The sequence below is a fragment of the Nasonia vitripennis genome, chromosome 4 (genome assembly GCF_009193385.2).
Source record: "Nasonia vitripennis strain AsymCx chromosome 4, Nvit_psr_1.1, whole genome shotgun sequence".
NCBI lineage: Eukaryota > Metazoa > Arthropoda > Insecta > Hymenoptera > Pteromalidae > Nasonia > Nasonia vitripennis.
Window position 1 is genome coordinate 14,871,366 of NC_045760.1, and position 21,913 is coordinate 14,893,278.

General features: G+C 45.3%; 2 protein-coding genes and 1 non-coding gene across 6 annotated transcripts in view; all 3 read left to right on the forward strand.

The window, feature by feature from the left end:
• The first annotated feature begins 968 nt into the window (after positions 1-968).
• Positions 969-1,040, forward strand: TRNAC-GCA. Its single transcript has one exon. It is a non-coding gene; the product is annotated as a tRNA-Cys (tRNA).
• LOC100115801 (protein YIF1B-A) lies at positions 994-4,333 on the forward strand. 3 transcript variants are annotated; one of them, XM_001600375.6, is made up of 4 exons: positions 994-2,232; positions 2,525-2,619; positions 2,794-3,153; positions 3,235-4,333. In XM_001600375.6, the coding sequence occupies exons 1-4, from the start codon at positions 2,202-2,204 to the stop codon at positions 3,763-3,765; spliced, it is 1,017 nt and encodes a 338-aa protein (XP_001600425.2). In that variant the 5' UTR covers positions 994-2,201; the 3' UTR covers positions 3,766-4,333. The 3 variants fall into 3 exon arrangements, with proteins under 3 accessions (XP_001600425.2, XP_032455741.1, XP_032455742.1); XM_032599850.1 differs by having other exon boundaries at positions 2,193-2,330; XM_032599851.1 differs by lacking the exon at positions 994-2,232 and adding an exon at positions 2,241-2,435.
• A 372-nt stretch (positions 4,334-4,705) lies between these two features.
• Positions 4,706-21,913, forward strand: part of LOC100115759 (phosphofurin acidic cluster sorting protein 2) — a 41,503-nt gene continuing 24,295 nt past the window's right edge. For both annotated transcript variants that reach the window (XM_031929602.1, XM_031929603.1), the window contains exon 1: positions 4,706-5,187. In XM_031929602.1, the coding sequence (XP_031785462.1) occupies positions 5,084-5,187 (104 nt within the window). In that variant the 5' untranslated portion in view covers positions 4,706-5,083. The remainder of the gene's footprint in view (positions 5,188-21,913) is intronic.

Below are 21,913 nucleotides of genomic sequence, written 5' to 3' on the forward strand. Positions count from 1 at the left end.
TCTCTCTCTCTCTCTCTCTCATTCTCGCGTATAATACGCACCCCGTCGGCGCCGCGGTGTTGCTTAGGAACAACTCTATGTGCGTGTGTGTGTCTGTGTGGCTGTCGGAGGTGGGGGTGGCTGTACTATGGATATGGAATTCGCATAGACTGAACTCGGCGGGTCCGGTCGAGCCTTTTTTTTACTTCGTTATCTTTTTTTTTTTGACAGAAAATTTAGCTGAATAGTAACACATACACAGTCAGCGGTATGTGTACGGACGTACATACAGCAGAGCTTGCGCGGACCGAGGTGAGGGTGATTATTATTAAATCGATATGGGGAAACTTGCGAGAGCTTGCGATGATTGGAATTCTTCGCGCGCGCGGAAGAGACTCGCGACCGCGGTTCACGACGTGTGCGAGGGAATGAAGGCGCTCCGTGAGGTAATTAGCGCGCAAGAGAGGGCGTATAGAAAGTTTTTCGTCAACTATATGTATATACCTATACCTATATGTGAACACGGCTGCGTGAGAGTTATGAAGACGTCGCGGCGTTGCGGTTATTATATCGCGTGTGTCGCCTGTCGTATACTTTTCACGAGGACTCGCTTTATGACTCTCGCACTTAAAGCTTTCGTGTAGCGAAACGTGAGGCTCGTAGTCGTCGCTTCTAAATTGAATTAAAGAAAACGTTGTTCAATGGTATATATCGTTAGCTGGTATATAACGATTGAAGCTTGGTCGTATTCGATAACAAAGAAGTGTGCCTTATTGTTATATAAAAATCGCAACCAGATTGTCGGTAAAATTATGTAATATATAACTGAATGAACCCCTGAATGTATGCAACACGTTTCCTGAATATATAGATATACAGAGTGACGTTGTAGAGCGATACACGTTAAATCTCGCGCCTGAACGTATGCAAATCCCAACCTCGAGCTGTTCTGTGGCTAAGTAGGCCAAGCCATGCTCTGCGGACAAGTTGGGGGTATAGCTCAGTGGTAGAGCATTCGACTGCAGATCGAGAGGTCCCCGGTTCAAACCCGGGTGCCCCCTCGTTTTTTTTTCTCTTGGTTTTCACTAAACTTTTGCATTTGTTAATTTTCCGCTAAATTTTTAGACTATTTAATTATGCATCATCAATGACCCTCGCTCGTATCTATAGTTTTTAAATATTTCTTAGAGTAGAAGTGCCCTCTTTCGATTATGTAAATTGTAGTCATTATATTATGATAACGGAGTTACTCCGAAATTTCGGAGCACCCTCATATACTCAAAATGCCGACGATCAATTGATCAAATGGCAAATTACTGAAACAGCGCAATTTTAAGCAAATAATCGTTTCGCAGGTAAATGTCATTTCAGAGCATCATGGATTTGCAATAATTAAAATAACTATTAAAATGCCATACATGTAGTAAAGTTTTCAACCAAAGAACAACAATTAAATAAATATAAATTGATATAACCAGCATAAAGGATAATTGTTGTAAACGTTTCGGAGAAGTCCGCTGTAACGATATATGTACAAAGCGTCATTTGCAAATACACACCTCAGCAATATATCCGCGTAACGTTCGGGCCACAAATAGGCATCCCAATTAATTCCGAAATCCAGCTTCTGTCCACGTAAATATGCAAATTTCCACATCCGGCTTCATTCTCTGATCGCATCCGCATATACACGTATACACCGCATCAGTCCGTATACACAATCGTCAATCGGATTAGCCACCCGCAATAACCATATATCTTCGGGAGAAAAATCAGCCGAGCAAAACAAGTGAATGAACGACACTTGACAATCGGCGAGAATACACACGTAGGTTGGGCGGGTGCATGTGGCGCGATAAAGTGCACAGTATATAGATATAGATGGAGACAGCTGCAGCCTGCAGCAGAAGCTTGTGTATAACTTGGCGTTGGCAGTTTTCAGTTGGACATGGCGGCGAGCGCTGCTGATGCTGTTGCTGCTGGCTCGATTTGTTGTTTTTGATAGTGCGGCGCGCGCCCAAGGGGATGCCTTTATACTCTTCCTGATCGCAAAGAAGCCTGTAAATAGATTTACGTCCGGAGGAGCGAGCGAGGGCACGACCAGTGCAACTGCGGCTCTTCGCTGCCATCGCCGTCGCGAGAACAAGCCGCTCTCTGAACATTCTTGAAGAAAGCTCGCACGCACACACACACACACACACACACACGCCCGCACGAGGAAAATGAATTACAATCATACTGGCGCTCGGAGGGGTGAGTACGCGCTTTTTTCCCTCCTTTTCTCTGTTTTCTCGACTACGCGAGATTGGAGCTAACGATTGGACAGCTGTTCGGTGGCCCGAGTTTGTTTGGTAAGACTGAATGGCGTTTTGGCTGGGGACGGATGTAAATACGCGAAACATGTTGGCGCTGGGAGGTTAGGTTCTGGGATGATGCGGTATATGAGACCATCATATGTGAGGGGAAAAGCGAGATTGGCTGACGTGGTTCTTCGATATATTGGGCTGATTTGGTTGGGACTTACAGTGTATTGGTGTATTTTCAGGGAAGCCAAAGAGGGTACTGGACCCCAGTGCTGGTTTGTCCTCTCCTTCTCCAGCTCCACAGATGCCGTCGAGTCCTTATATGTACAACCAACAGGTATGTTGTCTTCTTAAAATTATGGAACAATATTGATTCTTTGTTGTTGATGTGATCATCAGAAATCTTTTTATCTGACACCATACTTATTTCATTAGCACTTACAAATTTAAGAAGACAGCTCACATTACCTCTTGATTTCAAAGTAACTAATGTGGTGCATTCAATTCGCAGGTGCCTATGAATAATGGTATGCCACCAGACTATGGATTCAATGTGCCAGAACAAGAGAGACCTCCAGCAGGGCCTGGCGTTCTTCCTCCCTCGTATGGATTTGGTCCACAGCCTCAGCCATACACCCCAACTAGCACAAGGAATGATGGCTTTGCGGGAACAAGTCAATTCACCAGCCAATTACTTAGTCAGCCTGTGGTCGCGAATGTGGCAATGCAGTATGGAAGTGATTTAGCTAATGCTGGAAAGCAGCAAATAGAAAAATATGTGCCAGTGACTGCTCTTAAATATTACTTTGCTGTTGACACTGACTATGTTATAACAAAACTGATCCTGCTATTTTTTCCATTTACACACAAGGTAAAACAGTTTATGTTTTTCATACTCAAAGTTTAACATCAGTTCTATAATTTCATTATTTTTTAACATAATTGTTCACAGGATTGGTCGATTAAATATGAACAAGACAATCCCCTGCAACCACGTTATGAGAAAAATGCACCAGACATGTACATTCCCACAATGGCTTTTCTGACATACGTAGTGGTGGCTGGTCTTGCATTGGGTACCCAGGAGAAATTCACTCCTGAGCAATTGGGCATAACTGCTAGTTCAGCACTTGCATGGGGTATTTTGGAACTACTAGTTCACATCATAACCCTATACGTTATGAATCTTGAAACAAGCTTGAGGTATCTGGATCTTCTAGCATACTGCAGCTACAAATATGTAGGAATAAATGTAGCCCTGCTGATGTCCCTGATTTTTGGAAGGCTGGCTTACTACATTATCCTTGTCTACTACAGTGGATCGCTAGGATTTTTCCTGACTCGATCCCTTAAGCTCAGAGTGATACCAGAGGGACACTCTTCCTACTCTGCGATAGGCAACAAGAGGAGGATGTACTTTATTTTATTTGTTTCTGGAATTCAATCGGTTCTCATGTGGTGGCTATCGTACCATCTTGTATAAGATGCCAATTTGTTTAGTTGATTTTTTAAGTGCTTTGGAACGCGCGGACAGTGGAGGACACGTTGAAGTACGACGGAAGGGTCGATACGGAAATAAAGTCCGGTGTGCATTTTGTAATAAAAAAAAGAAGAGAATTTCCTACAGTCAATGACCAAGCGGTTATTTTCTTCACTGAGCCAAACCAAAGCTTATAAATGGGCAAAAGAAGTTTGTGCGAATATCGGAAGCATCGATTATTGGAGTGTGGGCTCGTTCGTGAAATTCGAAAACAGGGAAAGTTGTGTAAATTTCCAGTACATCTACTACTGACATGTAAATTTTCTTCCTGAACTAATTTTGCAGTAAAACTTTGAAAAATTGTATATTTTGTACTCAATGTCATAAAGCAATCAAACCAACATAGAGGTACTCTTATCGAGTGGTCAACTTTTTTCAAATTATTTATTTAAGGCACTCAAGATTCTTTTCATAAACCTTTTTGAAAATACGAACTGTGTATATATCTACGGGAACTCTTTAATATAGCATCACAGTGTCAAAGCAAATAAATCTATAATGTATTTATGCACGTAAGTCGTAGTTTATTTTCAGAATTCGTCGCCAAATGTAACGCATAACGCAGATGTTGGAATATTTTTTTGAATTCCTGCAACCTGAGTTTACAATAAATTTCTAAAAACAATATATTTGATCTGTCGACAGTGCAACCATTTTTTCTCTAAACTCTTAAAAACTAGAATAAAAATGTTGATCCCGCCAAATATTTCAAAATGCAGACCGCTCTATACAATCGACGCTCGATAAGGGTCGCGCACCTGTCTTACCCACGGCGATATAAGCCCGGCTCACGATGATTATCTGCAGTACACATAAGCAGCGGGCGCTGGCTCCGCGACTTTTTCCCAGTCCTCCATCGACTGCAGCACACATACGCGCACACATATCGCTTACGATCCCCACCCAGTAGCGAAGAGAGCAGCATCCATCGGCTGTTTGACCGCTCAGTCGAGCCGCTGCCTAGGCGAGAAGAGCAGCAGGTCTCCGTGTTCCTGCTGCGCGCGCGCTCGCGCGTCTCGCCCCCCAACCCAACACAGCAGCGCATTATCATCACAGGAAGAGAAGTCGATGTGAGAGAGCTCGCGGTGGGCGACAGGTCCACAGCGAGGCAAGGGAACGCCCGGGGCGGACGGCTAGTATATACATACACGCAAGAGAGAAAGAAAGAGACTCGCGCGCGAGTGTGTTGTATACACAACAGTTCTGTGCAAGTGTGTATGTGAGAGAGGAGTAGCAGCAGCGGATAAGGGGAAGCCGAAAAATGGCGGAGCGCACCAAGACGTCGGCCCCGGCCAACCGGCCCGTCCCCATGAAGCTCTTCGCCACCTGGGAAGTCGATCGCACGCCATCCAACTGCATACCCAGGTAACTACTTACAACGAGTGTCTCTTTCACGCCGCTTTATGTGTGACGTATTCTGCATAGCTGTATATTTTATATACAGTCGACGCGCGCCGGGTCGTACAGCAGCTCGGGAGAGAGAGAGAGAGAGAGAGAGAGAGAGAGAGAGAGAAAGACTATGTATAATGCGCTAACGCTACACTCGCATGTGTCACTGCTACACAGTCGCGACGCGTTCGATGATCATCTCCCAGCTTTCTCATCTAATGCAAAGAATTTTGCAAGAGCGCTATCTATAACATAATACCGTCTAGCCCGATCGCTTTCTCGCAACGCCTATACAGGAGATCTACACAACGCACACTTACCTGTCCGTGCTGCAGGGCTTACCTATCGGTCAAGGATCCGACTCGGATCATAATCCCGCGGAACTGTCAGTCGGACGTGACGCTTTTTGGACGGACCCTCGTCTGTCTTTGTGTGATGCTGCGCGCACGCGTATTATACTTATGCTTACTCCGTTGGCTGGCTGCAGACAAAAGAAGACATCGCTCTGCACACACAACAGCAGCCGTATAATGTTTTCTCTATAGATTCAAGAGTCGCTGATGATTAAAATCGAGTCGTCCGCGTACAAGTATTATGCATAAGCGCGCGCTCCAGTTGCAGCGAGACAATGCGCCAGCTTCGCCGATTGTTATCTCTGTGTATCTCTCTCTCTCTCTCTCTCTCTCTCTCTCTCTCTCTCTCTCTCTCTCTGGAAAAATGAGAGGGTAAAAAAGTAGCGAGATACTTTTGAAATTAAGTCTCTCGCGCGCAAGGTCGCCGACAGATTCGACGTAAAAGACAATGGGAATCGACTCCTTTTTTTCATGACGCATATCGTGACTCCGGAATGCGAGGTATGCCGAAATTTAGTTTCATGCGGAGGACGCTTCACCGACTGTATTAATGAGATTCGCTTCGATGCGGGAGCGGATCCCTCATACTTTCTCGTTATAGCGACAGTCGAGATTGCGCCGTAGCTTCGCAGTTTTCCTTTTGGCACGTAGAAAGGGAGAAAGAGCTGAGCGGGGGGAAATCGACTTTTCAGAGCACAATGATTGCCGCGAGTTGCCGAGAGTTTTTTTCAAATGAAATATACAGCGTGACACTCTTTCGCTATACAATGAAGTCTACCTGTACAAGGTGTATCTTATCGGCAAAGTTTACGAAGTAGCTGATGGTTTTTATTGCGGAAAAATTTATTCGCGGCTTGGGTCAAAAAATGTGGAGCACACACGCGCGAGTGTTAGCCATCGGTCATTATTTCTATGCCCATTGTTATTTCTGTCTCTCGTGAAAGAGAGAGAAAGATGATCTACTTTTACGACACTTTCTTCTGCAGAAGCACTCAGCCACGTGGATCCGAATAAACACTGCTAATCACTTTCTCTCTTTCGAGGCGAAATTGCAATCCACTTTGATAGGCGTGTACAATACCGCACTTTCCCAATAATCACACCGCAACGCCCGAATTTACATACTACATCTATAATAACCACGTTGCTCCGTCTCGTCCAGTTCCGATGATTAATTAAAATATACGCAATGAGCGAAAGCCATCGCAGACTGTGTCGTATACATGGACACAAGTATAACGTACACGTATCCTATACACGCTCATGCGGACCTCCGAGGAAATTTCGTAAGCCGATCGAGCGCGATAGCATTTATCATGCACCGGATACTGGTCTTATCAGCTTTCGATCGGCCGTAATCAGTTTTCAGCTGGCTGTACTCGCGCGCGCTCGCGGCGCCGCCTATAACACTTATCTGTCCGTGTATAACGCGCTTTTTCGGGTGAACGCTCGAATGGAGACGGCGGTTCGTTGGTTTAGTTTTTTTTCCTTTCTTACTCGGAACGATTATTATTGTAATTGTTTTTTCGCCGTCGTTCTCGGCTGGGAAAACGAGTCAACGCAGCGTGATTCATTTGCAGCAAGTGCGCAGCGGCGAGTTTCCTCGCGCGGACGGTGTAATTATGGCGACATGTGTGTAATCAGTCGTCGTCGCTTTCGTCTCTGCGTTTTATGAGCTGTTTGGCGCGCCGGTGTGGTATTTAGGTATCGAATCGATTATCGCGATTTCGTTTCAATTTCGCGATGCGTACGTAACGGCTGATGAGATTTTATCCGGCGAAGTTTTTAAATCGATTGCTTTTGCTATTAGGCTACTGTTGTCCAACTCGAATAGCCGCGTTGGTGTAATATTTTTTCCTCTTTAATAAACGAGGAAACGGGTTGGTTATCAAGATCCTACGAGTGTACACTATTTTTTTTGTGTGTAAATTCTACTACTTATCGCGAACAATCGCTAGAACAAAGTAACAATGATTGTCGTACAGAGAGTTGCCAATGATGCAAACAAAAAAGAGGCGCAAATAACGAAAGCGGTCGTAATAACGTTGTGTACAAATACTCAACCACGAAGCGTGCGAAGAAAGCTGATGAATAATTTATCAACAATCATCCTCGTGTGTGATAAGTGAGTCATATATTCCGAACACTAATACGCTGCAGTTTTGTCTCTTATCCCTGTGCAAAACTAACATCGTTTCTGGAAATGCATTCGAGCGTCATCTTCGACGAACAGCACTGACGCCTGCACTATACATACTCTGTAAAAAAAATCTGATTCAGGCTAATAAAATCCAAGCGTATCGAATGCAGTTCGCGCTCAAAGCCATCGCATAACATTTTAATTCCATCAACGTCGCTACACTGTGTGTCCCACGCTTCCCTCCCCTATACAAGCGCACAATAACTCGGTTCCGCCTAAACAGCGTGTATAGTTCCAAACAATATCACCGGAGAAATCTGGAAAAAGCGTCGATTAATTGTATTCCGGCAACTCATCGCGCAGAGGCAACTCGGCCTATTATAACGGCACATCCGCAACTTTCAGAGGCAATATTATAACAGTCATCATCGGAGGGAAAAAGTTTTCGTTCTATGTAATACACGAGGGTGCGAAGAAGCAGTATCGGCGTCGACTTTTTTTCTTTTGTTTCGGACTGTTTGACATTTCCATTCGTAGCGGCAGCTGTTATCGGGAGAAAGAGGAAAGAGTCCTGATGTTTTTATTTACGCTCTGCGCGCGTCGGCAGCTTTCGAGAATCAGCTGAGTGAACGCCGAGATATTGGAACGGGGTGTTTTAATTTCGAGCCGAGGGATAACCGCGTTTGATTTACGGATGCGAATTGATGCCGTTGAATGGAAAGCTAGGAGATTTATCGGCCCCTACGGGCAGATATTTTTTAGTTGCGTTGCGTTGCGTGCAAAAGAGATTTTTCGTTAATTAAAAGTCGATTGAAAACGGATCGATTTATGAATTCGTGATGGTTGGTATGAATCGCGCCGAAAATCTGGATTAACTTGAGTGAGAGCACTTGATCGTTTCAGAAATTAGGCATCAGATAAATTCGTTAATTCAAAACTATTAATTTCTCAGGATCGAAGTATATATATAGTCTCTCTCTCTCTCTCTCTCTGCGAGACACTTTTTATATTACCTCATACTCGCGAGTTAAACTCCGTGATTTATGACTCTCCATGGACGCATCATATCTCACTTAATTCGTGGGGATCCCCTTCAAGAGTGAAGCCTTTTTTCCTCGTGATCGCTCGATAACTCGAGAATTAATCAGATATAACTCGATCATACGCGCGTAATGACTATTCTCGGGGTAACAATAACAGTGTACGAAGAAACTGTTGTCGTCGTTGTGTGATTCACCTTCGTATCTCTTTAAAAAAAAACTGTAAGAAATGCTCTGCATTTATAATCTGACGAACTCCAAGCGTATAAGAATAGCCTGAACTGCTATAGAAATCAAAGACGTCAAATCATAACACGCAGGAGCTTTTTCTCCGAAAAATCCCCATCAATATAGCGCGCCCACGGAAAATTGGAAAAGCAATAACTCGGCCCTTTCTCGTTTGGCAGCTACGGCACTTCTCTTTGACGTCACTCTCTGTGATCGTATATAGTATAATATGACGGCGAAGTTCGCTGCATTGCAAGGGTCCTGCGAGCGCGGGAAAAACAAACCGCTCCCCACTGTCCTTTGGCTACATATTATCGGCTAAAATTTCTATATCTAGGTATCCACACGCGCCCCGAGCGAGAACAGATTTTTTTCTCATATACGAGAGGGAGCTGATATTTACGATCGGTATATTATGATATGCGCGCGCGCGTTTATTAAAGAAATGAGCGATTCCGACGCGCGAGAGTAGAGGCGCGTTGGAGGCCAGCCAATGTCAACGCGGAGCTTGAGGGAAATCTCGGGCTATATGGATTTTCGCGCGGCTAATATCCAAGCTGGCATATTTGACAACAAACACTGCGCAGCTCGCTGCGCTCGTGACTTTTGACACGCTTGGCTTCATTCAGACCCAGAATACCTATTATATATATATATATATATATATATATATATATATATATCTCTCTCTCTCTCGCTGCTGATGTTCATTATAAATCTGTCGGATTTTACATGCAAATCCGAGTGAGATTGCTAAGAATGCCGCGACGAACTCCTAGGATGCTTTCCAAAGAATCCTAATCTCGGCCTCGCGCTGTTCTGTTCTACAAATCAAAGTTCTTCTGTGACTAATTGAAATACTTTATCAAATTGCGCACCGATCGTTGCAGCGCGCGAATTAATGAAAAAAAAAACCGCGAAAATAAAAGCCTACAAATATTTGCCCACACTCAGCTCTAAGCACGGAAACTTGCACACACGCGAAGGTAAACAGCACAAGCACGTCGGCACGCGCACTAGCATGAAGAGCGAGCAGAGTCGAGTGCTACATTCGGTAGCATCTGCAGCACGTGGCCGGACGAGCGAATTACGCGAGCGATCAGCGCGCAAATTCGAGCACTACTGGACACAGACACATACACACGTATATTATGCTATTCTCTTAGCAACAATGCCCGGAGCTTTCCTGGTTATGCAAATCGCTTAATACAGTGCAATATACTGCTGACGTACTGGATCAATTATTTCGGTGGTCGGTTAGCGGTGATGAGACGATTTTTACAATTTACAACGCTATAAAATTGACGACGTATGATAAATTTCTCTTCTCTTTTCGCTATATCTCTGCAGATAACGTACATACGTAATAATACACACCTGTACAACAAAAACAATAAAAATAAGAGGACCCGAGTAACGTTGCTACTGACGATTATATGCGCGAACAAAGAGAAACACCGCCCGGTGAGCGCCCATAACTCTTCCAATCACACCTCATTCATAAACGCACAAGTAACGGAAGCGAGCTACATGTCTCACGCCTAAAGCCGACTCCGATGCGTTATTTCATAATATAAAAGGATCCGTGTATGCACACACGCGAGCACAATGTGCACTTAGGACGCGAGCGATAAAGTTCCTTATCATTACAACGTGCGTGTGCGTATTATACATCAGAGCTGCAACCTTGAATGGCCGACTATATATACGTTGAACTTGCCTCGCGCGCTCTATTTGCATATTATAACCGCGCAGCTTTTATTAATACAAGCAAAGTGTGCGTGTACGCGGACCAGGAAGAATAGAGAGGGATTACATTTTATGCGCGCATATATAACTGCTAAAGTTTATCTTACGCTCTGAGCAAACTTGAGTTAGGGAAGTTTCGTGGTGTAAATAATTGCTTTGTGCGCGGTAGATGTATAATGGACCACGTACATCTAACTTCATATACTCGTCTCTTCTCCTATTTGATTCGTCGTTTGTATACGGTGTATACGCGACGCCCATTATACTCTGGTTATTGTATGTACATCGCAACTAGCACGAGCTATCCAAACTTGACTTCTAACCGTATAATGACGATAAGAGCTATCGCGTTATCGTCGACGAGTTGATTGCGCACCGCCGCTTTTCTCATCCGAAAAGCGCATAATACATTCAACGAACTCAGCCATCCGGCAAAGCTGCTTTCGCAAATCACAAGACACGTGTGTGCGGGGCGTATAAGTCTTTTTCCAATAATAAAGCAGCTGCCGGTGCATCGCAGCTTTGTTTCCCCGCGGCGATACTTCGGCGGCGACAACGGCCCACACGCTAACTACGCTATAGATAGAAGTAGAAGAAGAAGACTGTGGTTTCGATATAAAAAGCCGTCGGTGGTATACTGCAGGAGATCGGAAGAACATGCCCCCGCGGGGCGGTAAGGCTGCGGAGGAAAATCGAATGCCGCTCGCGCTGCTGCAGGGAGATAAGTCAGCCGTTCGCTCGAGAGTGGGTGTGGGACTTCTTTCGCTGGCGTGGGAATAATGGAAAAGCAGCGAGAATTGAGGCAATTACTTGATCGGACGTATACGTGTAGCTTTTAATTATAGACTCGTCGTATGATCGCAAAGTGCAAAGCTGCAAAAGAGCCCTATCGCTCTGTCCAACAAAGCTTGGCCGGAGCATCCACTCTCTCGTCGTTATATCTATACCAGCGCGCACGACAACCACGAGCATCACGACTGGGAAAGCCAGAAGCATAGCCGGACTATACGGCGCCCTTGGCCCCTCACCCCCCACCCCCTTCTCTGTCTTTCTCTCCGCACGTTTTTGGCCTTCTACCAAATCTCGCCACGCCGCAAGACCAGCAGCGCCAGATCGAAATTCATCGTTAACACCTTACTGGTCACACATGCGCGCGCGCACGCACACGTTGTTCCCTGTGTGCACCTATGTAGCGAGTGCAGCCATACGGCTCTTAGAGTGTATACCACCGCCGTCGTGGCTCAGCGAGAGAGACAAGGTTGTTGACGAGAGACGGCGGCGCGTAACAGCCCGTGTATATGCTCGGGGATAATGAGAAAGACCGCGATGACGAGAGAGAGAGAGAGAGAGAGAGAGAGAGAGAGAGAGAGAAGGAAGTAGCAGATAATGAAAAAGGGAGGTCGTACGGACCACTAATTGAGATCGTTTTCATCACCCCGCGTCTGTGAACGGAGGAATTTCCGCGAGGATTTATCGCCCAGAGAGTCGTGGTTCTTTTGTGTCCGCTACAGTCCATCTCTCCCTGCGGATTGTCCGTGTCAAGGCCGACGAGGAATTTCGATGGGTTAATTTATAAAAAATCGGAGGCTGCGAAGGTCACCGTTGTGATTCGTATTATCAATGCGCTCATATAGAAGAAAATGAAAAGTCAGACATATACCTGTCAGCTGGCTTCCGCGTCCGTCCGTAAAGTTTTGTTACTATACACTGTCAGCGTATATGTAAACCAACTTTATGCATATTTGCCAATTAAAAGTTTAGCGTTGTATACACGTATATAGAAAAAGACATATCTGCGAACATAAAAACTACTCGTATTACCTGAAGAGAGCACATACACTGCACTACATAGCCATCCGAGGGACAACGCAGTAATAAAAAGCGATGCTCCGTCACAAAGCGAATTTTTAAGCGAATTAGTCCGAAAAATTCGTCGTCATCCCGCTGCAAAGATCCGAGAGCATCACCAAGGCCGTGAATTCACTTTAAAACGCGCCCGTTCTCGGTTCGCGGGTGCACGAAGATTCAGAAAAAAGGGGGCCCCCCTCTCGAGTGAAAAAATACACCTACCTTTATATATACCATTATAAGAGCTTTTCATTGCGCGCGCTCGTCGTCGACGGAAGGGGACAAAAGACGTCCTATACATACACCTATCCCCCCCTGCAGGTGTGTTAGTGTGTACGTAAACAAGAGAAGTATATCGGCGTTATTGGCTTAATTGATTGGGGCTAGCTCGCGTCGTTAAATTATGTATACACGAGCGAATGAGCGGGATGGGAGAATTGAATGTGTGCTACGACTTTTATTTGCACAAACCTGTGCTGCAGATTCACGTCCCCCGATCAGCTGATTCTACGACGAAAGTATATTCGATTGTTTCCGACGATTGAATAATTCGGCCGAACGAATTTCGCGTAATACAATACAATACACACACATATATATATATAAATATATATATGTGTGCATATATATATTTTACACATATATTTTGCACATATAAATATATATATATATATATATATATATATATATATATATATATATATTCAAGCACTCGGCTTAAGGGGGAGTGGGAGCTAAAGCTTCGCAAATGCGCCACGGGATATTTAGTATTTCAAATGTCGAAAAAAAACTAAAAGTCGGATTGACCTTTTCTTTCGGTAGAATGATTCACTGATCTTAACCCTACGGCGCTGCGCTCATTATATTGATGAAATTTCAAATTAAAAAAGTTAATAAGTAAAATTTGAGTTTGAGGTTGGCGCTGCAATCGCGTTAACACACGTAAATACCCGCTCGTATTTCGCAACTTCTAGAAAAACTAAAAGTCTAATTGACATTTTCTTTCGGTAGAATGATTCATTAAACTCAACACTATGGCGCTCTGGTCTTGGTTTTTCGTGGCAAGCTTTATTTAAAAAGTTGCATGAAGTAAAAAAACAGGGTTTTTAGCTCCCACATCCCCTTAAAAGGGCGCGCGCATCTCCGAAAAAACAATGCCATCTGTGTTCGGAAAATCGATGCTTCGCCTTGAGAAGAATTTCAAAGTCAAAGCATCAACAACATCGCCCGCTGTGCGAGTGCAGTAGCACCGGGAAAAATCAGAGCATCCGCTGAGATAACCATCGTTGCGTGGGCGATGCTTTCGACTCCGAGATTCTCGCTCCTCAGCCGAGAGCATTATATATACACACGCGCGCATTAGAGCAGCCGCTGTAGTGTCTGACTCATCTCAAAGGAGAAGAAGCCTTTCCTCGACGCGTGTTTTCTTATGCGTCATTTGCGTATAGCATCTGAGTAATCCCTCTCTCGAAGCTATATAGGTGGGCTGCCGCTGTGTGTGGATTTTTGGGGAATCGGCCGGTGTATACACTGCACACAGCAGCTAGAGGGTTATTAATACGTTTATGGGCTTCTTCGTGTTGGGTGAATCGTTGCTCGAGAGGGCGATACGGGTGTGCGCGTTTGGAACGTTTATCGAGGAAAATATTTTCGGCGTATGTTTGCTCGCTGATGGATCTATACAACTGCGCTGCAGTGTGTTTTCGGGGCGAAATTACGATTGTTTTGCAAGCCGTTATCGGCTGTTTCGCCTGAGCCTCCTATATAACTGAGCAGCGACTATATCGTATTCCACACACGGAGGAGATAATATTTATAATAACACGATGAGCATCCGATGCATTATTCGATTTTCGCGGTTTTTAAATAAATCCGCATTATATATAAAAGACAAAGCCTTTGGGAAATTCGATCGAAAACCATACTAGCGCCATCAACGTCATCGCGATAACAACTAGCAATCCTGGAAGTACCTCATCTCTCCCCAGTCCCCACACGGAGAGATTAATCTCCGCGTATAACAGCAGCGCAGCCTAATAATCATCGTACGCATCGGAATTCGAAGGTGACACACACACGCACACAGTCTGCACGCATTACGTCCGTCCTTGGATGGCTCTCTCGGGCAGCAACTCGAGCGAATAAAGAAGACTCTCTCGTTCGCACTCGTGCGCGCGATTAGGCATTCGTATATAATTAGAATCCACCCCTCCTCTCTTCCTCGCTGCAGTTCAATTAGGGAACACAATGCCGACGAGTTGGAAATCGAATGGGCGACGACGACAACGCAGTGCGCAATGCAAATTCAATTCTCCTCTATATATATACTGCGCTTAAGTTTAATCGTACGCGAGGCTCTGCTTTTCTCGAGGCTGATGCGCTGCTGCTCTGCTGATTTCGTATGCGTGGAATGTATCCGCACATGAGCCGCGAGCGCGTCTGATGTGTATATGAGCTACGAGGGAGAGAGCGAGAGAGAGAGAGAGCGAGCGAGAGAGAGAGAGAGAGAGAGAGAGAGAGAGAGAGATAATGTGGAGCGAGGAGAGTTGCGCGCGTGTTTTCGGAGAAGATTGCTCGGAGTTTTGCGGTTGAGATTAGCGCGTGTGAGAGAGAACGGGGACTAGGTGAAAATTACGCGGCCGCGATAGAGCCGTTTGTTGGCTATGCGGGCGCTTTGCTGTTGGAAACGTACACGGTATTTTAACTTGGATTCTTATATCCATAGCTCGAAGAGAAATTATGTACAGAGCCAACTGCTGCACGTTCAGGAATAAATTAATTAACCCGCGTGCTTGAATCTTACACACGGTAGTTCACCGTGCCGCAGAACAACGATCTCATTGTTCTAAATCAAATCCCACTCTCTCGCATCTGCGCAGAAAAAGCCTCGCGTCTCTCTCTCTCTCTTCTATCCCGGCACAGTCCCTTTTCAACCCCCTGTGCAACGCACTCGAAAAAAACCCCAGCGAATTCCCGCTCGCGAGGCGAACAAAAAAATCCTCGCTCAAAGCCAGCTGCGAACGCGCAAAATCGAGCGACGAGGCAAAAGTGGAGCAGAGCAATCCATTTTCGTGGCCGCGCTGAGATTTTGCAGTCGTCGCATCACTCGTGCAGCTAGCGCATAGTGTATGTATGTATATAGCAACGAGCGCGCGCGGACGGCATGTGTAATGGGACATAATAGATGGAGCGGAGAGGCCGTTCTGCGCACTTTGCTTTGTTACACGGGCATTATGAGCGTCTTTTTTATCTCGGAGACGACGCTTTCGAATATGTTTTTACAGGATTTTTCTCACACGATCAGCGTGACGCGACAGTGCGGTAGAGAGAGAGAGAGAGAGAGAGAGAGAGAGAGAGAGAGAGAGAGAGAGAGAGGGAGAGAGAGAGAGAGAGAGAGAGAGAGAGAGGGAACGATATACGCGCTCCACATTGGCACCGGACTGGCGGATTTGCATATGTGGAACGTTCACATGCACGCGTGTGTCGGGGCGACGAATCTCCGTTATGTGCGGCTGCGCGCTGTCTCTAGACTTCCGACGCGCTCTCGTGTTATGTATACCGTTTGCAGCCGAGAGAGGCGTGTGTTATTAAAAGAATTACACGCTATCTAGTATGAAGCGCGATAAAACGCTAGTCTGCAGCAGCCTGTTTGCGATAGACAATTAGAGAGAGAGAGAGAGAGAGAGAGAGAGGCGGCTTTTTGCGCGTACTATTCCGCGAACAAGCTACTTATTATATGTCGTGCGCACGACGCAGAGAAGAGACTGCAGTATAGCTGTAATCGCATCAACTTGCAGTTTAGCAAACAAAAAGTCAGTGTTTAAGCCCTTTCTCTCTCTCTCCCTCTCTCTCTCTCTCTCTCCCTCTCTCTCTCTCTCTCTCTTTTCCTCGTGCGCATTATAGGGCATCGCTCTAAGCATTTCCGATCCTCTCAGGGCGGCGGTCGCATTGTTGGGGATTCGGCGGTATAGCAGTGCACGCTTTATAGCGTATGACGCACCTCTCGTGCGCGCAGCTTGAAAGCTCATTTCTGGAGGGGAGCTAACGGAATATATAAACCGGCGCTGATGATGCTTCACCGGAAAAGTGTGTGGATCTACTCGAGTTTCGGTGTGTAGCTCCGCTTACGTCGTGTGTGTGTGTGTGTCATATAGGGTAATTGTGGACGTTGACGGCTGTATTAGCTAGATGAGATATAAACACGTCGTGTGCGATGACGACGGAAGTGGAGCTGTTTCTGTTCTGGTGGCGATTGTTGCAAGATTGAATGTAAACGTTCGCGCACGAATTTACATGAGCAGCTCTCTCGTCTATAAACGCGATGAAATGCCATATAGCGTCAGTACACACATACCCTCCGCTGCAGATCACGCTTCATCATCGCGTGAAAGCGGCCCCGTCGGAAAAGTGGCGGTTTTTGCACTCGGCCTAATCGTCGCGTTTGCCGACTCGTTGCACGAAGCTCCGAAATTGCGGCAGTGAGCTTCCTCTCTCGCATCCATATCCACTCAGCCACGCACCCACACATCGATAGAGAGCAGCAGAGCGGTGGGAGGTAGGCAAATCGACGCCAATATACTCGCCTGATACGTGCCGACTAGACTGTCTGTTTTTAGCTCGACTGATGACGATTGACGATCGTGAGGGGCTGCCGCTGCAGTTGCGGTTCTTCCGGCGATCTTTGTGCTTTTTATCGCCGGCTTTGAATATTGTGTGCGACGAAGAAAGATTTCATGCGATGTGATTCTCTTTTTTTATGAGGTGCATTGAATACATTTTTCAAAGCACTTTTGTTTTCTCCTTCGTCAACAAGTATAACGATCCATTTCCGTCAAACGGAGATTCGTCGCACATAAATCGTGTGGAACTTCGATAAAAAACGGAGAGTATAGTCTCCGAGCCAGCGACTTTTTTTATCTTCCGATGCGCAGGTGGTCGTTTCGCGAAACATATATAAGATTTTATTATTTATTTATCGGGGGGGAAAGAGCAGCGAAGGCGTTGTTAACCTTGAGGTTAACCTTATATATCTCGTTACAGGAGAGCGAGCTCTATCGCACTTCCTTTGTAACATCGCCATCAAGGGAAACTTCTTTTTTATTCGAAAACTTCTCTGAATGCTATCGGCCTGTGCGGATCTCTCGTTATTAACTGCGCAGTTATAAATATGAGACGCTATTAAGTTTTGCCGCTTTATATCGATTATATTATGATATGCGCGTGACTTTCGAACGATATGATGTAATTATAAAAACGCTCCCCGAAAGTCTCCCCGAAAAACTGGCTCTATATACGTATAAAGTCATGTCAAAGAACGAAATTTCCATCAACGCCAGCGACAAAAGCACCTCGCACTTTGACGCGTGAGTGACCATTACGTATATAGGTTCTCGCTGTATAGGTGAAGCAAAATTAACTTTCGCCGCGCGCGGCTAATCAGCGGCAATTAAAATTCTATTTCGCGAGCAATCGACACATAGCTCCGCTCTGACCTCTAATTAGTACGTCGCCACGTGGGTATACAGTCACTACGACTAAGCAACACCGAGCGTAATTAGATTGGAAAGTGTCGGGTCACGCGGCGCGGAATTTCTAGTGCCCTATAACCGTCTTTTTTCTTTTCACATCCTTCAAGTTGATAAATTGAAATCTCGGCGGGGAGTGTTTGTATCCATTTTCGCGGTCTGCACAGCTTGTGTGTACAACCCGAAGATTCGAATTTAATCGCTTTGAAGGTACAGAAGGAGAGCTGGGAACTATAGCGCAGTGCGCTCGACTTTGATTTCGCCGCGCTACGCATTCAAGCTCTCGTGTTATTGCGAAGTTTTTTCCCTATTGCCCGTATCCAAGTCTCGACTACGTACGAAATCCAGAGCGGAATCAATCTTCCCGCAAGTGAAATGACAAAACATACACTGCTGCGAAGCAGAAACACAGTTATATTTACACGAGAGAGAGAGAGAGAGAGAGAGAGAGAGAGAGAGAGAGAGAGAGAGAGAGAGAGAGAGAGAGATTAGACGAGCTGTGCTCTGCAAACATGTGCGCAGCTCTTATCTCGAGCCTTCTTCCGCGCTCGCGACGGCTTGTCCTTGCTTCTCGCGGCAAAACACGCAGAAACGGCTCTTGATACAAAAAGTTCACTTTCTCACGGACCACTTGCATACTGCGCATCGAGAGACAGACAGAGACACACGCGACACTTGGCCGCTGCGCCAGTTTTATAAGCCGACTAATATTAGCCCTCTCTTGCGACATCGACGGCGGCATCAGACAGGTAGCTCTTCTCCGCGGCCTTGAAAATCCGGGGAGAGAAAGAGAGTGCAAGACACCTGCACTTGCGCGCTTCTGTGTGTGTTACAGGCGATTGACACCGCGCGCGCCGGCGTTGTTTTAATTTAAGACACGCTTGTATCTTAACGCGACGAGGGTCTGTTCTGGTGCGCGTAGTCCTACAAGTGTGTTTGCTTGCTTGCGCGACGATGCCGTTATTTAAATATAGAGCTGCTGCTGCTGCGACGAATTTCTTTGTGATGTATACGATACATAATGTAAATAATGAGCGCAATATTACGACGCAACGCTCTATTATAACAGTCGTGAGCTATAAGTAGTTGCGGGCGAATTGGCCTTTGCTGATTTCGAAAGATCGTAAATTTAATTATCGTGTATACACATTATTCCCTTGAAAATTACCGCTTGCATAATAAAGCGTACGTGTGGTCGAGTTTACGTCTCCGTCTTGTATGCAGGCGCTGTGTGTTTATTTGCGTTTTCGCCGATAAATTGCATGCGAGCCAAAAACCACGATTTCGCGGTTCGACGCTCGTGTATAACGAGTCCAATTACGCTTCGTCTAATATTCACACACAGCGACTCGCGGTATAAACATATATGTATATAGATATAAGGTATACACGCTCAGTGATTTTAGCGCGTGTTTTCATTACTCCTGAGCAGCACGAGTAGTTGCAGTGCAAATGCTGCAGCCGCACTTTCGTCCGGGGCTATGTTTAGAAAACTTGCGTAGGCGGTGACGCGGACAATCAATTATATATATATAATTGATTGTATATAATTGATTGTCATCCGCGTTCTCTTCTAAATATGGAATTAACAAAATTGACCAGTCGACTTGCGCGCACACCTCGTGACTCTCTCTCTTTCTCTCTCTCTCTCTCTCTCTCTCTCTCTCTCTCTCTCTCTCTCTCTCTCTCTCTCTCTCTCTCTCTCTCTCTCTCCATTCTACAATTGCGTCACGGACTCGAGTGTGTATATTAATGGCTGTCTCTAAATATGTATACACGGCAGTGGTAGCGTAGATATCGAGCAGATGATCCGCGGCGATAGCGAGGCGAATTGTTGTTTTGCGCATTTCGCGCGTTATATAAATAAAACCGAGTCACCGAATTTCAAACCCAAAAGCGGTCAGCTGGTTCTTAATAAATCACTCTCGTGTCCCTAGTAAAAGCGCCGAACGACTCTAAATTACGTACAGACTTAAAAAAATGAGATAGCAGTATACTTATAGGTACAAGCCATCGATGCTCTCCGTCCATCGGTATATAATATAATAGTAAATCATTCGCATCGCGCATAAACACATACAGGATCAATCTCGCGCGATTATACGATTATAAAAGCGTGCGCGAGTATATAAAGCGAAAAAGCCAGTGAAAATATGTGTCGTTCTCGCGTGCGCCGCCACATACACACAGGACGCGAGTACACGTCGCGCTATTAATTACGCAAACGCTGCCTTCCTTACGTCTGCGAGATGTTATCGGGACACAGGCGACGGCGACGACGACGACGACGACGAGGTTCGTGACCGGTTGTACTATACCAGCGAGAGAAGCCCTGTTTCCCCGGCGATTACGTCTACGTACATTTACTATATGCGCGCACAATTCCTTTTTTCCGCGTGTGCACGTATGTGTGTGTGTCTGCGCGTGTCTGCGCTTTTTCAGCCGCACGGCGACGTTTGCTATTGATTTTTCGCCATACACGCGCGCGTATATTCTACGCGAATTAGCACACGAGCGAGCAATCGCGCAAACTTTTTTTTCCCCGATATAAGCTTCGCGTGTATTCTCGCTGTAACGCGCGCGCGCGCGAGCAGCTACGTTCTTATCGATGATTGCGCGCGGTTTTAAATGAGTTTGAAAAGGACAAAGTTCGCGTATACACTTTGGGCGTTATCGTTCTTCTTCTATTATGATGTGTGCTTTTTTATTTATAATAGCGTTTATAGCGAGGCAGACAAAGGAGCTGAACAAAGTATAATATAAAAAAGCCGTCTCCTCTTCCTCGACCCGACGCTGCATGTATATTGTATAATAGCATTTACGACGGGCGCTGCATTAACGGTAATCAACGGCCCTTTTCATACACCAATTTCCATATAATCACATATTGCCGGGCTGGCGCGACTCCCTTTCACGTCGAGCTCGCTCTCTCGAGTAAATCCGCCAGCTGGAAGCGAGAGAATCATAAAGCGAAGCCGAGAAAAAGCGCATAGGTAGAAAAAGAGAGAGAAGAGACACCCACTGCAGAGGAGGGTGGAACGTGAACACGCTATATATGTGTGTGTGTGTGTGAGGGGGGGGGGGGCGTTCCACGCCAAACGTAACAAAGCTCTGCCCAAAATTCCTTTTGATCTAAACATTTTTAAAAATATGGAAAATTTAGCATTTTCTATGTACTTTCAATTAGTGAGGGGCGTTTTTTAAAATTTTGTTCCCAGTCGGAGCTACGCATTCCCTAACTTTAAAAAATTACTACTTTACGAAATGATCAAGCTGTCAGAAATCACAGGGACTCAGAAAAATTCGGTCGCAGTTTATGTTTTACAAGAAAAGATTATTTCTGAAATAAAGAAAAGATTCCCAAAAATAAATAAGATTTATACGTCACAGATGGTGCAAAGCAGCACTATAAAAATAGATATCAAATGATGAACTTGGTTAATCATGAGTCAGATTTCCAAATAATGGCGGATTGGCATTTCCATGCTACTGCTCAAGGGTTCATGTAACGGAGTAGGAGCCGTGTTAAAAAGAGAAGCTACTCGTACCAGCTTGCAGGCCAAAGCTATGGAAGCGATTTTAAATTCAAAACAATTTTATGACTGGGCGAGACAAAAGTTCCAAACAATAACATTCTTTCACTATTCCAAAAAAGATTACGAAAAAACTTCAAGATCACTACAGAAAAGATTCTCGTCTGCACCGTCTGTTACAAAAATTTCAGAAGGACATGCGTTTTTAGTTTCTCCCGACAAAAAATTACTGTGTTTAGATACTCTAATGCACCAAGTCCATTATCAATAGTAAAATATTAATAAT

Excerpts from the sequence above, each read along its gene's own strand:
- LOC100115801 (XM_001600375.6), top strand. The coding sequence starts at position 2,202 with ATGAATTACAATCATACTGGCGCTCGGAGGG. Across the intron at positions 2,233-2,524 it reads TCATACTGGCGCTCGGAGGG|GGAAGCCAAAGAGGGTACTG; the intron begins GTGAGTACGCGC and ends GTGTATTTTCAG. Across the intron at positions 3,154-3,234 it reads TTTTTCCATTTACACACAAG|GATTGGTCGATTAAATATGA; the intron begins GTAAAACAGTTT and ends AATTGTTCACAG.